The sequence below is a fragment of the Rana temporaria genome, chromosome 2, assembly GCF_905171775.1.
Source record: "Rana temporaria chromosome 2, aRanTem1.1, whole genome shotgun sequence".
Classification (NCBI taxonomy): domain Eukaryota; kingdom Metazoa; phylum Chordata; class Amphibia; order Anura; family Ranidae; genus Rana; species Rana temporaria.
The window spans coordinates 306,104,380-306,123,970 of NC_053490.1; the positions used below are offsets into that span (position 1 = coordinate 306,104,380).

General features: G+C 40.5%; 1 protein-coding gene across 2 annotated transcripts in view; it reads left to right on the forward strand.

Moving 5' to 3' along the window:
• The first annotated feature begins 5,545 nt into the window (after nucleotides 1-5,545).
• Nucleotides 5,546-19,591, forward strand: part of LOC120926973 (angiopoietin-2-like) — a 58,940-nt gene continuing 44,894 nt past the window's right edge. Inside the window, exon 1 of one of the 2 annotated variants that reach the window (XM_040337329.1) lies at nucleotides 5,546-6,132. In XM_040337329.1, the coding sequence (XP_040193263.1) occupies nucleotides 5,824-6,132 (309 nt within the window). In that variant the 5' untranslated portion in view covers nucleotides 5,546-5,823. The remainder of the gene's footprint in view (nucleotides 6,133-19,591) is intronic. The other variant, XM_040337328.1, reaches the window with a different exon arrangement.

Here is a 19,591-nt window from a genome sequence, read left to right on the forward strand (position 1 = left end):
GCTTACCTGAATACAATTGCTGGTGTTCTCATACAAATACAGGCAGGGACCTCCAGTAATCAGTTTTAGTGTCCTTTGCACAGTTTCTCGGCAAAAACCAGCAAGAACCTTGCTGGGAGATATTTTTTTGCAGAGGAAACCGGTCGTGTGTACATTTTCGTTGAGGAAACGGTCGAGAACCTCGACGAGCCAAACAGAGAGCAAGTTCTCTATTTCCTCGACGGGAGTCTGATTTGGCTTGTTGAGTTTCTGGTCGGGCTGGTTTTCGACGAGAAACTCGAACGTCTGTATGCTAAGAAACCCGCGCTTGCTCAGATTAAAGTATGAGACGGGAGTAAAAGTAGCATTTGTAATGGAGATAACACATTTTTAAAGCTGTAACAGACTGAAAAGTGCAAATCGTCTCTTACCAAACTTTTATTTAACACGCAAACACATGAAATTATCAAAAGCAGCCCCAAGAGTTTAGCCAGTGGAATCGAACTTCCCTTGCCGTTGTATGTGTTGTATGTCACCGCGTTTGAGAACGAGGAGATTTTGGCTTGACTGTGTGTACGCAAAGCAAGCTTGTCAAGTTCCTCGACAAGCCTAACAAGGAACTCGACGAGGAAAACGATGTGTTTCGACCGTCGAGTTTCTCGGTCGTGTGTACGAGGCCTAAAGCTTACCGGAATACAATTGCTGGTGTTCTCATACTAATATCACAGGCAGGGATCTGCAAGTATTTTCACTTAGTGTACTGTGTCCTCTGCACAATGTGCACCTAAAGCTACCTGACTACATTGGGACAGAAAGTAAGGTGAAATCTTCTGAACTGGTGCACAGACAGCAAAACAAATGTTACAGGGGTGATAACCCTTCCCTATGTTTTCCAAAAAGCTTAAAAATATATTTTTTGGCTGGAGCTACACTTTAACCAGTTAGCAACCGCCCTATAGACAAAATACGTCTACAAGGCGGTTGCTTAACTCTGGGAAGGCGTCAATGTACGTCCTCCCAGAATCGCGCTCCCGCGCGCCCTGTGGGGCGCGCACACGGGAGTCTCCGTGATCGCCGGGTCCGGAGGACCCGGCTGATCACGGATCACGGTAAATCGCCGCTGGTAGCGGCGGTTTACCACGTGATCGCTCCGTCCAATGACGGAGCGATCACTAGTAAACAAACCGGCGTCATGTGATGACGCCGGTTCCTCCCTCTCCTCTCTGTACCGAACGGTACAGTGTGAGAGAGGAGAGGGGAGAGAGCTGCTGCTGCGGGCTGGATCTGTGACACATGTAGTCACAGATCCAGCCATCCATCCCTCCCTGTGCAATACTCTGCAATGCCCCCCATACTCTGCAATGCCCCCATACTCTACAATGCCCCCATACTCTGCAATACCCCCATACTCTGCAATGCCCCCATACTCTGCAATGCCCCCATACTCTGCAATACCCCCATACTCTGCAATACCCCCATACTCTGCAATGCCCCATACTCTGCAATGCCCCAAAATACTCTGCAATGCCCCAAAATACTCCACAATGCCCCGCAATACTCCGCAATGCCCCGCAATACTCCGCAATGCCCCGCAAAACTCCGCAATGCCTCCCAAAACACCGCAATACTCCGCAATACCCCGCAATACTCCGCAATACCCCGCAATACCCCGCAATACTCCGCAATACCCCGCAATACTCCGCAATACCCCACAATAATCCGCAATACCCCACAATACCCTGCAACGTCGTCTATGGGGATTTTTAAGTAGCGAAGTTTGGCGCCATTCCACGAGCGTGTGCAATTTTGAAGGGTGACATGTTGGGTATCTATTTACTCGGCGTAACTTCATCTTTCACATTTATGCAAAAGAATGAAAAAAAAATACTAAATTTGCCAAATTTTATAACAGAAACAAAGAAAAATTATTTTTTTTTACAGAATTTTCAGTCTTTTTTCTCTTATAGCGCAAAAAATAAAAAACCCAACGGTGATTAAATACCACCAAAAGAAAGCTCTATTTGTGTGAAAAAAAGGACGAAAATTTCATTTGGGTACAGTGTTGTATGACTGAGTAATTGTCATTCAAATTGTGAGAGCACCGAAAGCTGAAAATTGGTCTGGTTATTAAGTGGGTTTACATGCCCAGTGATCAAGTGGTTAAAAATGTATCAGTTCAAAATTACAAAAAGATTCTACTTAACAACAAACCTTTAGTCTCTGTCTTGTTTGCAATGCCTATATACTGCTGTTCAGAGTATATAGGGCCTGGGAGCCCCACGACTTTCCTTTTTTTAATTTGGGTGCGGGGTTCCACTTAATATCCATACAAGACTCAAAGGGGCTGGTAATGGTCTGGGGGGGGGTAACCCATGTAATTGTTCTCAATGATTTTCATCCATATTGCCGGGACCAGACATTACATTAAAGCCACAAGCAGTTTTAAATGAATTTTTTTCCTATAGAAATGTAATTTTGTGCGGGGACAGTTCTAAACACGGGAAACATGTGCCACTTCACAGGCATACTATAGACACCCAGCAGGTACGATATTTAAAGGAATATTTCACTTTTTTTTTCACTTTAACCTCCCTGGCGGTATGATTCTTTCAGAAAAAAGGTGCTGAAAGCGGTACCATTATTTGCAAGGAAATTTGACATTTTATACTGTAGGCCTGTCATTTTTAGGAATAACTCACTTAAATCTGACCAAACAAGAGTCTTGTAGGCATGCCGGGTATGATTTTTAAAAAAAAAAAAAATTATAAATTATAATATAATAAATAATTATAAATAATTATAACAAATAATAATATAATTATATTAAAAAATATTCAATAATGTAATCAACTCAAATCACTGAAATTTGCTCAGTTGCAGAATTGTCACTGTCATTACTTTTATTTTTTTATGACGAATTTCCCCACAATCCGCTATCGCACAATTCTGCAAGTGATTATAATTTATTATCGCTGTTTTCTAGCTGATCTAAAACCATTTTTGACATAAAAAGACACTTTTGGTTGCTATGGACAATCTACAGTTTGCAGGCAGAAAGAAACGTTTTTATTATATAAAAGTACATGCAGGGCACTGGGCAGACCACTAGGGACAAGGGGGGTGTGTATTTTTTTACATACAGTACTTTAATCTATAAGATTACAGTATACTGTATGTAATGTGTTTGTTTACGTTTTTGAAATAGGCGCCGTTCTCCGCTCCCGTGCGTTGTAACGTCGCAGGGAACGGAGATCGGCGGCACAGGAGGACGCTGTGTGAATCGAGCGAGGTCCCGCTCGCTCACACAGCGCGGTGGCATTGCTGGATCCAGGGACAAGGAAAGTAAACCATGCCTGTGGATCCAGCGAGGCGAGCCCGAGTCTGACTCGGGGTTACAGATCCTAGCACAAAAATCTAACCCCGAGTCAGACTCGGGAATACCGCCAGGGGGGTTAAGCATCATTAAAATCACTGCTCCCAAAAAATAGTAGTTTTTAAAACTTTTTTTTACATTGATACATGTTCCCTGGGGCAGGACCCGGGTCCCCAAACCTGTTTTACGACAATAACTTGCATATTAGCCTTTAAAATTAGCACTTCGAACGTTCGAGTCCCATAGACTTTAGAGGGGTTCTAAAGTTTGCGTGAACGTTTGTCCGTTCGAAGGTGCTGATGCAAACCGAATGGGGGGGTTCGGCTCATCCCTACTCTCAGCTAATACCATTGCCTGCGGAAACAAGTTCCTCATTCTTGCTGCTAATACAGTAAAGAACTTCTAACACAGTTTAAGGTTAAACCTCTTTTTGTCCAATCTCGAGCTGTGTCTTTTTTTGGGACCTTAGAGTAAATGCTTTATTGCCATTACTGCAGTCACCTTTGATAAGTCTTACAGCAAAAAACAAAGTTTGCTATGGGTGGGACAACATCTTGAGGTGACTGCTGACATCAAATCAACCACAAATTAAAATAAGAGACAAAAAGCACCTAATAACAACTACAAAAAAGAAGCAAAGGGTTTAATTTCCCAAAAAGCTAGCAATCAGAATGAAATTACATTTTTATAGTTGACCTAATCTCTCCCTTTGATGTTTGTTACTTTTTCCTAAACTTTTCCTGCAACAGCTTACAACAATGCACTTACACTATGGCTACTCTGTGCCTCATACCTAAGGACTGGTTTAACCAATATCCCCTTATTGGTCTTTCTAAGCCGGTTGACCAGTTCAAAGGCCACGTAGTGCAATTTGGTTTAAGAAATGTTTTGCACATAAATTCGCTGGGACCGCAAACATTGAAGCTGCAGGATTTGCATTGTACTCATGGTAGTGGTGAACCTGAACCTCATTCCTATTCAATAGAAATCTAGCTTGATGTAAAGTGAAACTACTTTCTGTTCCAGCTTTACTGCTTCCTATTTCTCCTAACTACTATTTAGGCACAGGTGAAGATGTCTTACAATCCAATGAACAGTCTCACAAAAAAATAGAAAAGACTGAACTAGAATGTCATGTCTCTGGCTGTTCAGCGTGGCAGGGGTGTGTAAATAACAAGACTGTAACAAATCTTTATAATGAGAATTACAAAAGAAATGTAAATATACTGTATATTGTATGTATTGCAATTGCATATTTACTTGTTTGCCTGAAGTTCTTTGTACACCAATTCAGAATTCAGCTTGACCTAAAATAATCCAAATACTTAATTGATCTGGATGCTTATTATAAACATCATAATAAGTATGTTATTTAAAAACACTTAAATTATTAAAGTCTAAATTTAGTTTAAAAAAACTGGTAATTTGTAAAAAAAAATTAAACCGTCACCTATGGAGATTTTCAAGTACCGAAATTTGGTGCTATTCCATGAGTGTGCGCAATTTTACAGCGTGACAAGTTAAGTATCTATTTACTTGGCGTAACATCACCTTTCACATTATACAAATAAATTGTGCTAACTTTACTGTTTTGTTATTTTTTAATTCATGAAACCGTTTTTTTTCCCCCAAAAAAATGCTTTTGATGAATTATTGCTCAAATATTGTGCAAGATAAAAAGTTGCAATGACCGCCATTTTAATCCCTAGGGTGTCTGCTAAAAAAATATATATATAATGTTTGGGGGTTCTGAGTAATTTTCTAGCAAGAAAATTATGATTTTTACATGAAGGAGAGAAGTGCCAGAATAGGCGCAGTATGGAAGTGATTAAAATAACAAAAATGACTAATAAACAAGAAACCAGAAAATGAACTGAATAGTTAATATTTTCATAACCATTGTCTACCATTTAAGTTAAAAGTCATTTAAATCAAAAATATGCAGCAAATGATGATTTTTTTTTTACGTTTTGTTTTACATTTTTTTCCAGCATCAAGCTGTCTTGTTTAATATTCATATTTGAGCCCATATTAAATAATAATCCTTTATAGGACTCTGTGTTAATGTGTGGTAACTAACTGTAACATTATTACTGTAACAACTGGCACATGTGCTTCTGTTAGAGGGGAATAGTCTGCATTATCCCTTTTCTGGAAATGTTGTCAGTGCAATGAGTCACATTAGACTTGCAGTGAAGAGGTTAATGATAAAGCATCCTTATGTGTGGTATGGGAGCACTTCCAGCTTGTGGACTGCAAACACTGGGAGGGAACAGACAAAATTTGCAGCCAGAGAGGATTGCTTACTAAGAAAAACTTCCTAGAGCTGTCAGAAAAACGTGGGTTAGTGATACAAAGAAGTTGTCTGAGTTCACACTCTGGGAAACACTACGCACGGCTTTTCTATAGCGGTGTATGTCTCAGCTTTGAGAAGAATCCCATTCCATCACTGCACAAGAATCAATTCTAGGATGGCAATGAGCATGGTGCTGGTGCTGATTAAACATTGCCTTTTCTTGACCTTAGTGAATTCAGTGGTGGGGTCTCACCTGAAAGGGATTGAAATCCCTGAAAAACGTCAGCACAAAGTCCAACATGGACACTGCAGCTTCACTTTTCTTTTGCCTGAGATAGAAAACTGCTATCCACCTCCAGCTGACTACCAGGTATCCAATTCATTACAGAGGGATGCGCCAGCACACCCTGATCTCCATTGGCCAAACAAGAGGATACAGGAGCTGGAAAGCATGATGGAGAATAATACACAGTGGCTTCAAAAGGTAATGTAAATACTATCTTAGCTAGCATTGTTTTTTTTATCAACTTTTATTATTATTATTATTAATATTATTATTATACAGGATTTATAGTTTTATAGATTTATAGATTTGCTAGAAAGTACCATAACAATGCAATTTAAGACAAGAGGGTTAGGAGGGCCCTGCTCATGAAAGCTTAAAGTGGAGGTTCACCCGGAACTAACATTTTTTAACCTTAGATTCCTGCTCATTTTGTCTAGGGGAATTGGCTAGTTGTTTTAAAATCGAAGCTGTACTTACCGTTGTAGAGAGCGATCTTCTCCGCCGCTTTCGGGTATGGGCTGCGGGACTGGGCGTTCCTATTTTGATTGACAGTCTTCCGACAGGCTTCCGACGGTCGTATTCCATCGCGTCACGATTTTCTGAAAGTAGCCGAACGTCGGTGTGCAGGCGCAGTATAGAGCCGCACCGACGTTCGGCTTCTTTCGGCTACTCGTGACGCGATGGATGCGACCGTCGGAAGCCTGTCGATTTTAAAACAACTAGCCGATTCCCCTAGACAAAATGAGCATCAATCTAAGGGTAAAAAAGGTTTTATGGGTGAACTCCCGCTTTAAGATCTGAAGAGCTAGTGAGAATTTCCTTTTCCAGCTAGCATTGTTTTTTTTTTTTTTTTATCAACGTGTATTATTATTATTATTATTATTATTAATATTATTATTATACAGGATTTATATTTTTATAGGTTTGACAAAAAGTTCCCTAAAATGCAATTTAAGACAAGAGGGTTAGAAGGGCCCTGCTCATGTAAGCTTAATATCTAAAGAACTAGTGAGAATTTGCTTTTCCAGCTAGAATTGTTTTTTTATTAACTTGTATTATTATTATTAATATTGTTATTATACAGGATTTATATTTTTATAGATATATTTGCCAGAAAGTAACATAACAATGCAATTTAAGACAAGAGGGTTAGGAGGGCTCTGCTCATAAAAGCTTAAAGGGGTTGTAAAGGTTCATTTTTTATTTTCTAAATAGGTTCCTGCTAGTGCATTGTTGGTTCACTAACCTTTTCCTTCGATTTTCCTTCTAAATGTCTTTTTCTTTGTTTTCTTTGTCTGAATTTCTCACTTCCTTTTTCTCCTCAGTAAGCTGTTCTGGCTGACTAGCCCCCATGGATGATGGGGGCAAGCTTACTGAGGAAAAACAGGAAGTGAGAAATTCAGACAAAGAAAAAAACATTTAGAAGGGAAATCAAAGGAAAAGGTAAGTGAACCAACAATGCACTAGCTTAAAGGAACCAATTTAGAAAATAAAAAACAAACCTTTACAACCCCTTTAAGATCTAAAAAACTAGTGATAATTTCCTTATCCAGCTAGCACTTTGTTTTTTTTAGCAACTTGTATTATTATTAATATTATTATTATACAGGATTTATATTTTTATAGATTTGCCAGAAAGTACCATTACAATGCAATTTAAGATAAGAGGGTTAGGAGGGCCCTGCTCATAAAAGCTTAAGATCTAAAGAGCTAGTGAGCATTTCCTTCTATTTTTTTCCTCCTGCTACACTGCATTTCTTTTTTGATGCTGATGCATGACCTTGCTCTAATTTATCTATTTCTTATTTTAAACATCATCAGCCACGAGTATACATTTACCTAGAGAAAAAGGCTGTATTATAGCAACCTGTCAAATTCTTTCCTTCAGTTTCTATATCTTGTATTAGAAAAAATCCAATTGTTGTAGTATCATTCCTTTTGCACAGTTCCGTGACTATTTCATTCTTGCATACTTTTGCACATATACAGTGCCTTGCGAAAGTATTCGGCCCCCTTGAACTTTGCGACCTTTTGCCACATTTCAGGCTTCAAAACATAAAGATTAAAAACTGTAATTTTTTTTGAAGAATCAACAACAAGTGGGACACAATCATGAAGTGGAACGAAATTTATTGGATATTTCAAACTTTTTTAACAAATAAAAAACTGAAAATTGGGCGTGCAAAATTATTCAGCCCCCTTAAGTTAATACTTTGTAGCGCCACCTTTTGCTGCGATTACAGCTGTAAGTCGCTTGGGGTATGTCTCTATCAGTTTTGCACATCGAGAGACTTACATTTTTGCCCATTCCTCCTTGCAAAACAGCTCGAGGTCAGTGAGGTTGGATGGAGAACGTTTGTGAACAGCAGTTTTCAGTTCTTTCCACAGATTCTCGATTGGATTCAGGTCTGGACTTTGACTTGGCCATTCTAACACCTGGATATGTTTATTTCTGAACCATTCCATTGTAGATTTTACTTCCACAAGGCACTGTAGCAGTACTTTGGGATGGTACAACCCTCTCCTTGTGAAAGTTGAGAAATCATATGACCCATAATATTACCTGTCATACCCATGAAGTGTATGCAAAGCCAAACCTTTTTCCTTTTGTTTTAGACAGAATAGGGAAGGGTTAAAACTATTATCAGGTAATTTTTGTGTTGCCTGATTATTGCTAGGGAAATTCCCCTTTACTTCCAGTCCCAGAGAAGCAACAGAAAATGAGAAAAAAAATTGATTTTCTATCTTAGATCGTTGTCACAGGAACATGGGGAGGATTTTCCATCACCTCTTGCTCTAGGAGCGAATTTTGCTAGTGGGGACACAGACATCCATAAAAGCTTGGCCAAGGGTCTATCCCTTCCCTACACTATCCAGAATGGACAAAAATACTTTATTTTAGGTTCTAATATACATATAGATAATAGTTTATTTTTTTTGCCTTTCACTGGGCACATGTAGCATTCCCTAGAATTCGATCCTAAGAGAAAAATTGCTAAAAGAACCATGAGAAGAACAATTGGTCAGCAGGGTAAATAATATGATGGCCGAGTAAACCACCAGCTGCAGTGTTAAGTGAAACATTTGGCAGTAGTATCATTAACACTGCTAAATATGACAGCTTCCTCCTGGTTGTTAGGGAGCTAACACCCTCTGGCATCCTAACAACCCAACTGACAGATGAAGGGAAAAAAAGCAGCAGGGATAGAGTTTTAAAAAAAAGGTGTAAGGTCCCCCTCCAAAATTCACACTGGGCTTTTTCGGTCTGGTATGGGTTTGAAGGGGATCCCACAAAAAAAAAGAAAAGAAAAGCGCAGGGTCCCTCTCAATTTCCATAACAGCGCCTTTGAGTCAACGTTTATGGTCATATGTTCTTATAATTATTTTTCTCTTATTGTTCTTTATGTTTACAAGAATGATGAGGCATTAGCAAAGCAATTATATTTTTTTATGACTAGACTCAATTATTTTAACAGAGATTCTGAATTTTGGCAATAGGTAATTTTCATTGCAAAAATGTTGTTGTCTCAAAAAAATCCTCAAAGCAGATCCCAATAATAGAATAGTATTTTTTTCACCTTTATGGTGGTCCTTGGCTCCGGCCTATGCACCAATAAAGTGCTAATGCTGCAGCCTTCGTCTGAGTCTTCTACATTTAACATGTTCTGGATTGTTGGACGTTCTTTATCCTTCACCAGCAATGCGGTTCCATTTTCCAACTCCTATGTTACTGCAGGACACAACAATGACATAGGGATTGGAAGATGTAACTGCAGCATGCAGCAGGGCAACACAGACATCCGACACTCCCAGAAGTGCTGAATGCTGAAGGGACTGAGAAAGGTTGGAAAGTTTGGAGCAAAGATATGGGCTACCAGAGTGATAAGTATACTTCTTCTATTACAAGGAGTTGTTTTTGGGCAACTAAAATATAACTGTAAGTCACAGGGTGCTGCAGGAAATGCAGGAATAGTTCTCCCACAGCAGCCAGTCAGATTTAAAATGATTGTAAACGATCACTTTGGAAAACAACCCATTCAGTTTAAAATAGAAATGAAAGGCAAAGCATTTGTGAATAATATAAAATAAACATTATAAATACCTTTTTCCTTTTTTTATAACTGATCACATTCCTTCAGTTCCCTCTTTCATGGCATATCATCCATGAAAAATGTACCAGTCATTTGAGTACCTCAAGTATGAGGAAATACACGGCTGTTGCTACAGGACAGGCAAATCAAGCAATTGCTTGGGGCCCCAGAGCTGGCCTGAGGCCCCAAGCTGGCATGCTGGGCCCCCCTCCATCGCAACTCGCTCGCTGCATGGGAGGAGGAAGGAGGATGAGGGAGGAGGAAGAACTAAGAAGCCATTTTTGGTAGCGGCCGAACCCCCCACCCCCGCTTCTGAACTTGAAAAGACTCGGATGTCATTTCCGACATTCTGACAGCAGAACATCCGCAAGCTTCTCAACCCCGCCCTGTTGTTGTCCATTTTGCTTGGGGCCCCCAAATTCCTTCAAATGGCCCTGCTCAGAGCTCAGTGGCAACAGCATCACATTGACACAAGTCAGCAGCAAAAGGCCTGCACTATTCCTACTCTTTGTTCTTTACATTCTGCATCTTACCCTTCTTCCACAACATTCTTTTGCTGTATTTACTGCAATTTCTGTGGCCTCTAATGACAGGGAGGAAAGACTCATAAGCAGCTTCAAAAATTTAAGATACACCACATCAAGTAGAGAGGAGGGTCATTTGGCTATGATGAGAAGGGCCAAGCAAAGACTTGAACCTCTGCAAAATTTTCCTACACCCACCCCGCCTTCTCCAACAGCATCCTCCCCATTGCAAGTATTTTATCCAGCACATATTACATATTATCCAGCACAAACTATGGCTTTGGGGATACTATGGAAATACCAAAACTGCTGCCTCAATAGTGGCAACAGACTGCATCATAAATATTATTTAAAACATATTTTTTTTAATAATGACCCATAGTTACACTTCAAATTCAAATCATATTTGAAATCATAAAAAGCTTTTTACACATGTAAAAAGTCTCACGTAAGAAAAAAAATCCTCTCTGCTGCCACATGTTTTGTGCAAATTTTGGTGGTATAATATGGACTTTTAAAATACAACACAGATGATGTACTATAGACTATGAGAATGATTGGTTTGGGTATTTGTGCATTGAAATAATATTTGACAATTGTCTCCCAATTCTGACAAAACTTTGCCTGATTGGACTGCAGTCATTATGCTGCTACTGTCTGTCTTCTTCTTAATTATTTCCTTCTGCATATACTACTAGCTTGTAAACACGGCACTTCATCATATCATGTTTCTGGTTGTATACCAAAGTTGTCTCATTATGGCATGCACATAAAACACACAAAAGCAAATAACATTCACAATATAATAACACATTTTAAAATTTTTAGGATTCCAGAATTTGCAGTTCAGGAGGAGGGAAGTCTGGGAGACAAAGACAACCATAAACTGCCTAGGGCCCCGTACACACGACCGAGTTTCTCGGCAGAATTCAGCCAGAAACTCGATCGGAGCTGAATTCTGCCGAGAAACCCGGCGTGTGTACACTTTCGGCCGAGGAAGCCGACGAGTTCCTCGTCGAGCCAAATAGAGAACATGTTCTTTATTTCCTCGTTGTTCAATGAGGAAAGTTGGCTCGCAGAGATCTTCGGCGGCTTCACACAGAACTTGACGAGCAAAACGATGAGTTTTGCCCGTCGAGTTCCTCCGACGTGTGTACGGGGCCTAAATCGTTCACCCATTACATGTTGACTCATGACATATTGCGTCCGTGGCTCTTAGATTCTGTACATGTACTGCTGTACAGTTGTAACAGCAGGACACACAGGATTAACTGCTTACTGCCATTAACCCCTCTCTGTAGAGCATCTTTAGTTTGGGGAGATAAGTGTGGCATCATTATAATCTTTTACATGGACTTCCCCAGAGCTCCCGCTGCTCCAAGGGTGGAAACTAAGGGACAACCTAACCTTTTGGGAACTCTAGACAAGGCCCAGCCTGGCCTAACCAGGTTACAGCTCCACTACTAAGCCTGCAATTCTTGCCTGGAGAGATATTCTTCCAAACTAAAGGGGTGCCATGATTTCCTTCCCTTATCAATTTGAAGTAACCAAGGCCCCCCGTGGTGAGGAGTTTTTTGACTGCAGAGTTTGAGTTTACCTTCTACTGTTGTATTGCTCAGATCTGACTAGACGTATTCAGGATGAACTAAATAGTGTAAAAAAAGGGACAAAATTGAACTTTGAAGGTATTTTGATTTATGCAGCAGGAAAATTGTCAGGCTTTGGTGAGCACAGGTATGCTGCATTACCTACCAAATTAAACAAAATTATATAAAAAAGAATATCATTTTGAATACAAAGGAAGACAGCAATAAAATTAAAGAGGGTAAGAAGCAGAACATTTACAAATAATATTAAAACCACAATGATTATTCATTTTGTATACAAAAATAACATGACATAATGTATGTCCATGCTGCATAGTCCACATTATTCAGCTCAGACTGCACCAAATATGACAACTGATATCATGTAATTATCATGTAAGAGTAATACTGTGGAATTGAAGGGTACAAGTTGCTCAGTTATATGATTAATCTAGTCTCTTATGGAGATCCAGTAAGTGGAAATTCTCGGCAAATCCCTCCAAATATACAAGAAGGAGTCCACTTCATTGCACCCTTACCAACAGTTATGGGGAGTGCCAATGTAAAACTTATGATGATTTTGTGGATTTCTATACCACATCAAGGTGCATGTTTTTTGCCATTGTTCACCTGTAAATTTTAAAGGGTAAGTTCACCTTTACAGAAAAATACGTAATGTGAACTTACACAGGTCCCCCTCCTTGCCCCCCCCCTCCGGTCTAGCTGACCTGGGCTGTGTTAATCTCCGCGCCAGTAATCCAGGGCTTAGAAATCCCCTGAGCTGAATGTCCTCGTCAGGAGGGACGTTTTGGAAAATTTTAATTAGTCAGCCCCGTCACATGGGCGGCGCTGGATATACCTGGGCTTAGAACCGGAGATTGCCACAGTCCAGGTCAACGGGACCGGGGGGTGAGGAGGAGGACTTGTGCGAGTTCACTATACGGATTTTTCTATAAAGGTGAACTTAAACTTCAAACAATGGTCCCATGGTGGCTTGACCAAATATGGCTAGCTTAAGTAAGGGGGAGACAGTGACTGGGTAACTCATATAGGATAAGAATAAGGGAGATTCAAAACACTTCATCCAAGGGGTCCACATTTCCTTAAACTTGAATTCGTTTTTGTTGGAGGTATTACCATCTTAAAAAGGGACATCTTTCCCAACCATGAATGTCGCATTGATGACCATATCTTGAGGCATTGTTGCATAGAATGCAAAAGCGGATGGTAGTTTAGCTCAAATAATTAATGGAGTTGCCCAGGTATCTGGAGCCCCAGATATTTAATAGAGTGCTGGGTCCATTGGAAGAAAAATGTATTGGCAAGAGAATCTTGAGTCCCTGCAGGAAGAGAAATATTTAAGCAATGTGATTTGGTTGCATTGATTTTAAAAAGACTCACCGAATAGTTCTAATTTCTTTAACCACTTCAATACCAGGCACTTATACCCCCTTCCTGCCCAGGCCAAAATGTTCAGCTTTCTGCACTGTCGCTGTTTAAATTACAATTGCACGGTCATGCTACACTTTACCCAAAGAGAATTTGTATCTTTTTGTTCCCACAAATAGAGATTTCTTTTGGTGGTATTTGATCACCTCTGCGGTTTTTATTTTTTGCTAAACAAATAAAAAAAAAAACGGGAAAAATCTTTTTGCTTTTGTTTCTGTTATAAAATTCTGTAAATAAGTACGTTTTCTCCTTCACTCATGGATGGCACTGGTGGACACTGATAGGCGACACTGATGGGCACTGAAAGGCTGCAAATATGGGTACTTATGGGTGGCACTGATAGGCAGCACTGCTGAGCATTGATGGGCATTAAAACGTGGCACTGGTGGGCACTGATACGTGGCAATGATATACAGCACTGATAGGCATCCCAGGTGGCACTGGCAGTGGTAGGCATTGTGGGTGGGCACTGATTGGCAGCTGCCTGGGCATTTATTGGCAGCTGCCTGGGCACAGATTGCAATTTCCCTGATGGTCTAATGGGACATACCTGGTGATTTTGTGTTGTGCCCATCCTGGTGATCCTGGGTGGCATCCCAGTGGTCATTGGCGGGCATCCGAGGGGGGCTGCCCTGATAAACAATCAGCACAGACCCCCCTGTCAGGAGAGCAGCCGATCGGCTCTCCTCTACTCGCGTCTGTCAGACGCGAGTGAGGAAAAGCCGATCAACGGCTCTTCCTGTTTACATAGTGATCAGCCGTGATTTGACACAGCTGATCACGTGGAAAAGAGTCTCTGTCTATAGGCCAGGCGGGAAGTGGTTAAAAGAGAGGGAAAATCTACGAATGGGTTAGTTATATTAAGCAAAAGATTGTCTGCGAACAGGCTAATTTTTTATTGCTTGCCAATTATATCCACCCCGCCTATCGAGTTGTTAGTCTGTAAGGCAGTCGCCAAGTGCTCCATTGCTAATATGTACAGGAGTGGCGAGAGAGGACACTCTTGGTGGGCCCCGTTGGATATAGGTACACGTTCTGAAAGTAGGCCTTTCACCCTAACACAAGCTAATGGTCAGGAAAACAGGGCCATCATTTTTTGAATACCGGGGGTAAGCCTATTTGTTCCAATGTTGCTGACAGGAATGTCCAAACAAAACGATCAAACGCTTTTTCCGCATCTAATGAGAGGAGACAGAGAAGGACCTTCTGTGACTGACAGTATGAGATAAAAGATAATATTTTATAGTGTTGTCCCTTGCTTCCCGGGTAGGGACAAAGCCCAACTGATCTAAACTTATCATAGAGGGGATAACCAACTGAAATCTAATCGCTATTATTTTTGCATACATTTTAAGATCTACATTCATTAAAGAGATTGGGCGATAGCTTGAACATTTAGTGGGATCTTTTTGGCCTTTATGGATAAGGGTAATGTTGGCTTCCTGGGATTGACCGGGGAAGGGGCATGAATCAGAAATCAAGATAAACGTAAAGTCTAGAAAAGGGGCAAGGACATCCTGAAATTGTTTGTAAAAAACGGTTATGAAACCGTCAGGGTCTGGACTCTTGCCCTACAGGAGTGCCTTAAAGGTTTGATACATTTCCTCTATAGTGAAGGGAGTGCTCAATAAATCAGCAACACCCTGATCTAGCCTTGGAAGAGCTGTATTCCAGATGTATTAAGCAATCCTTTCACGTTCCTGTGTGTTGGTAGGCTCCGTCAGATGATTGGGAATATTGTAAAGTGTCTTATAGTACTCTTGGAAAGTCTGAGCAATGTCTTCAGATGAACATACCAACCTCCCCACAGACGATCGTTTTTTTTATCGTTTTTTTAACCATCAGATAATTTTAAAACAAGTTCTAAGTTTTTGCACCGATGGATAAAAAAACGATGGGGCCCACACATGATCAGTTCGTCTGATGAAAACGGTCCATCAGACCGTTTTCATCAGACGAACCAATCGTGTGTACGCAGCATAAAGCAAGGTATAAAAGCCTATAGCCATGCCTCTTGACTTTTTTACTGGGTTATTTCATAGATGCCACTTGATGTAGTGACGTGTAGGCATGAATGGAACTGATGAGGTTTTAAAGTGGATCTCCTGTAAAAAAAAAAGCACATGGACTCTCTGTTTATCCATATTATATAAGATTTGCGCTATTTTCTGTGGGGTGTTAAGACCTTACATTAAAAGATAAACATTTTATCAAAGCCATATTGGTCATTAGAGTGCTATTATATGCATACTATAGTCAGACCCTGTGTGTTGGGGGATATACCTGTGTCTGGCAGGTGTTTTGGTACAACATAGGTTTTCAGGAGCAATTAGGGAGTGACAAAAAAATCCCATTTTAATTTGTGATTAGTTGCATAGTTTCTGATTTGGAAATCTTTCCAATGAGTCAGTGTTCAGGATAGAACATTTTGAGCTAGATGGGATTTCTTACATAAATTGCCCTTAGAGAGGCATCCATGACTGTCAGAAATTGCATAGTGTTTTTTTGGGCGGGTCACCAGCTGGAATTCTAGAATGTCCATTAAAGGAGTGAACCTTGGATTGTGAGAAGTTTGCACAATTGCCCCACAGAGTCCAGTAAGTTAATTGTGTCTGCTGTAAAAGACTGTAGTCTTTGTAGAGTCATGGTCTGCTTATTTTGTTTATTCAGGGAAGAGATGTTACATTTTGTTTCAAGATTTTTCTTTCGAGTGACACCCAATCTTTCTTATGTACTGATCTCTATAGTTTAGCTTAGGCTGAATTGACTTAGCTGGAAACCAGATATTTTTCTTTTTACAATAACACTACCCGTTGTAATATCTTAATCTTATTTAAAGGCAAAGATCTATCCATTAGGAATAAAGATTTCACTGATCGGACTGTAGCAAAACAAAATACAAAATCTGATTGGCTGCTTTGAGTTGTTTTATTGTTATTTACTAGATGTTTTGGTAAGGCAAAAAACTGCTGACAATAGACGCAAACTGCTGAAATGCATATGTAAAGGAATTCAAGTAGTAGTTCGAGGGTAAAACTACCTTTTCCATATTAGCCCTTATACAGAAGTCAAAAAGTTATGAAGGCCCACACAAAGATGCTACCAAGACAAGCTCCCATCCTAAAACCAGCTGCTGCTATGAACCGCCATGTGCCCCTGTTTTGGTTTCAACCATTTGTTACCTCCCCCACTGGCCTTACTACCTCATGTAATGTTACCAAGCTTACTTTAAAGGTATATGAACCCTAACAATTAACTTCTCTTATTTCATCCCTTTTGGTCTATTAAAAATATTATTGTTTTTTTCTATATCTGTTTAATTAGTGCAAAAAATTACCTGTTGATTGTGCCTAATCTTGTCAGCTGATAACCTGTTTTCTCTGCCTGTGCTGCACTCTTATCAGGTACTTGGTTTCAAGCACTCCCTAAGAAACACAGAACCCCTCCTGTCTATGTTATGGAGAGGAGAGGGTGCTTTACAGTCTTGTACTTGGATGAGGTTTCTGCCACTTAATTTTTTTTTAGTCCGTTACTCTGCATCTCAGCCCCAGTAACACCCCCCTCTGGCACACCTGGCAATAGTGTAAGTGCAATAACCAATGAGAAACACACACATTATGATAAAACACAAAAATTGTCTTTTCTGCAATATTTCTGTGGAAAAGTAACAATATATTTGTTCAAGGAGTGCAATGGAAGAGCAATATAACTCAATACTATATTCAAGCTGCTTTCAGAGGATCCAAAACCTAAGAATAACACCAAAAGCAGAGGCACACTTTTTTTTTTAACAGAAAAGCAGAGACACACTTACATGGAAAATAAATCACAATATGGCAATCCATATCAGATTGGTTACCTTTACTCAAGTTGGCTCTATGAGTCCAGGCAGGAGAAGAGCAGAGGAATGATCCTCTTTGTGTCAGGCCTCTCTCTTCTGTCCCCTGACACCACATGCCCAACTTTAAACACTTTATTCAAATCAACATGTAATGGCTTAACTTCCTAGATAAACTGTTCCACACACCCACTGCATATACAGAGCCCTGAATATGTGTGTGCGGGTCCATATGTCATTAGTAGCTTTAGTCCTTTCAAAGAACAGATAAAACTATGTATCTTCAGCTAGCCACTTTTGTTGGTGCACTTAAACTCCTAAATAGCAGGGCCAAATAACACAACTTGCCAGATTATCAAGTGAAGAAGGCAGGATCACTCTCAGCAAGGTGAAAGAACAATGTTGTCTGTATACAGTGTCCCTGGAAATGGATGGCCCTGTGGAACTACAATGTCAGCAAGATGACTAACAGCAATGATGTCTGTATACAGTGTCCATTTAACTTATCCTGTGGTGCAGTGTCCCTGTTTCCTGCAAATGGGCAAAAGCCCTCTCAGCCAACCCTATAGTAAAGGCCCAAATGAACATCCTGTAGAAGCAGGCTCTTATGTTGACCCAACTGGTCACCTCACACTGAAACACTTCAGCTTCAGTGCAGGTGCAACTGGATGTGCACCTGGGATCCCCCTCTCTCAGACTGGATGTCTGAGGCTTACAGCATCTCTCCCTCAGATCTGATCTCTTCCTCCACCTAGTGCTGTCTGAATTTTTCTCAGAAAATCAAAATAGAGTCCCTCCTTTCCTGCCCACAGAGCATGCTGGTCTTTTGTAGTTCTATACAGTTAAATCTTAATGTGAAACTTGAGTCCTGGAACTCCAATTCCCCTTGTGCTTTGCTCCCTGATGGTAATCACTCTGCTGACAGGATGTGATGACACAGAGTCTTAACTGGCACAAGAGAGAAACAATCTCACTGAAACAATGTTGCAGAGTATCTTTTGATACTGCAGGTAAGATAGCCAGCTCCCTGCTACATTGGTGAATGACTGTATACAACCATGTACAGTGGTTGTCCCCAAATGCACCACTTAGGCATCTGGGGAGAAGAGTCATATACATGGGGAAAAGCCTGTACAGAAGGCCTTACAATTACCCGAGCATACTTGTGTATGGCCATTTGGTTGTATTGGTGGCTGTATGTGCCACTCATTGCTCCCTGGGACCCAAAAGCATTGGGGATTTTACGACTCAATGCGCAAATCTATAATTCATATGGAAAATTGGCCTTAGAAGAAAAGCTTTACCTACTGTTTACAGAGCTTGCAGAGTTCTAGGCAATGATTGGCCAAACAAGATCCTGAAATGTATAGATACTCTAATGAAGGATTTACACATGTGGTGAGCAGCAGTGATGAGTTTTCAAAGGGAAACTAAACTGCTTTTCTGCACAGGGGTCCTCCACAATCTATGGATATCACCATGTGTAACGCACCCCTGACTATTGAATACAACAAGGCTAAAGTTGACCTTGTCAAAAAATGATTGCGTGCAAGACTTGATAGTCTGTGCATATGTTTTGAAAAAAATAGTTTCTGCCCATTATTCATTAAGTTGACATTCAAGGTTTAAATATTACTGCACTAAATAGCCACAAGTAAGCTGTCTGTGGGGTGCAAAACTATTTCTCTATAACATGCTTAACCAGCCAGCAGTCTGCTGTTAGACACAAATCATTTAAAATATGTATCCTGGGACACTGACCAGAAAAGCAAAGCAAATCTGTCTGCCCTTTGGACATACATGATGTCAGAAAGGAGGAATTAATATTTTACGTACAATCAACTACCACCATATGTCTACAACAATAAGCACAGGGGCAGATCCACAAAGAAAGTACGCCGGCGTATCTAGTGATACCGCGTCGTATCTTTGTTTTGAATCCCCAAAACAAGATACGACGGCATCTTGGTTAGATCCGACAGGCGTACGTCTTCGTACGCCTTCGGATCTTAGATGCAATTCTTCGGCGTCCACTGGGTGGCGTTCCCGTCGTATTCCGCGTTGAGTATGCAAATTAGCTATTTCCGACGATCCACGAACGTACAAGCGGCCGTCGCATTCTTTTACGTCGTTTCCGTTCGGCTTTTTTTGGCGTATAGTTAAAGCTGC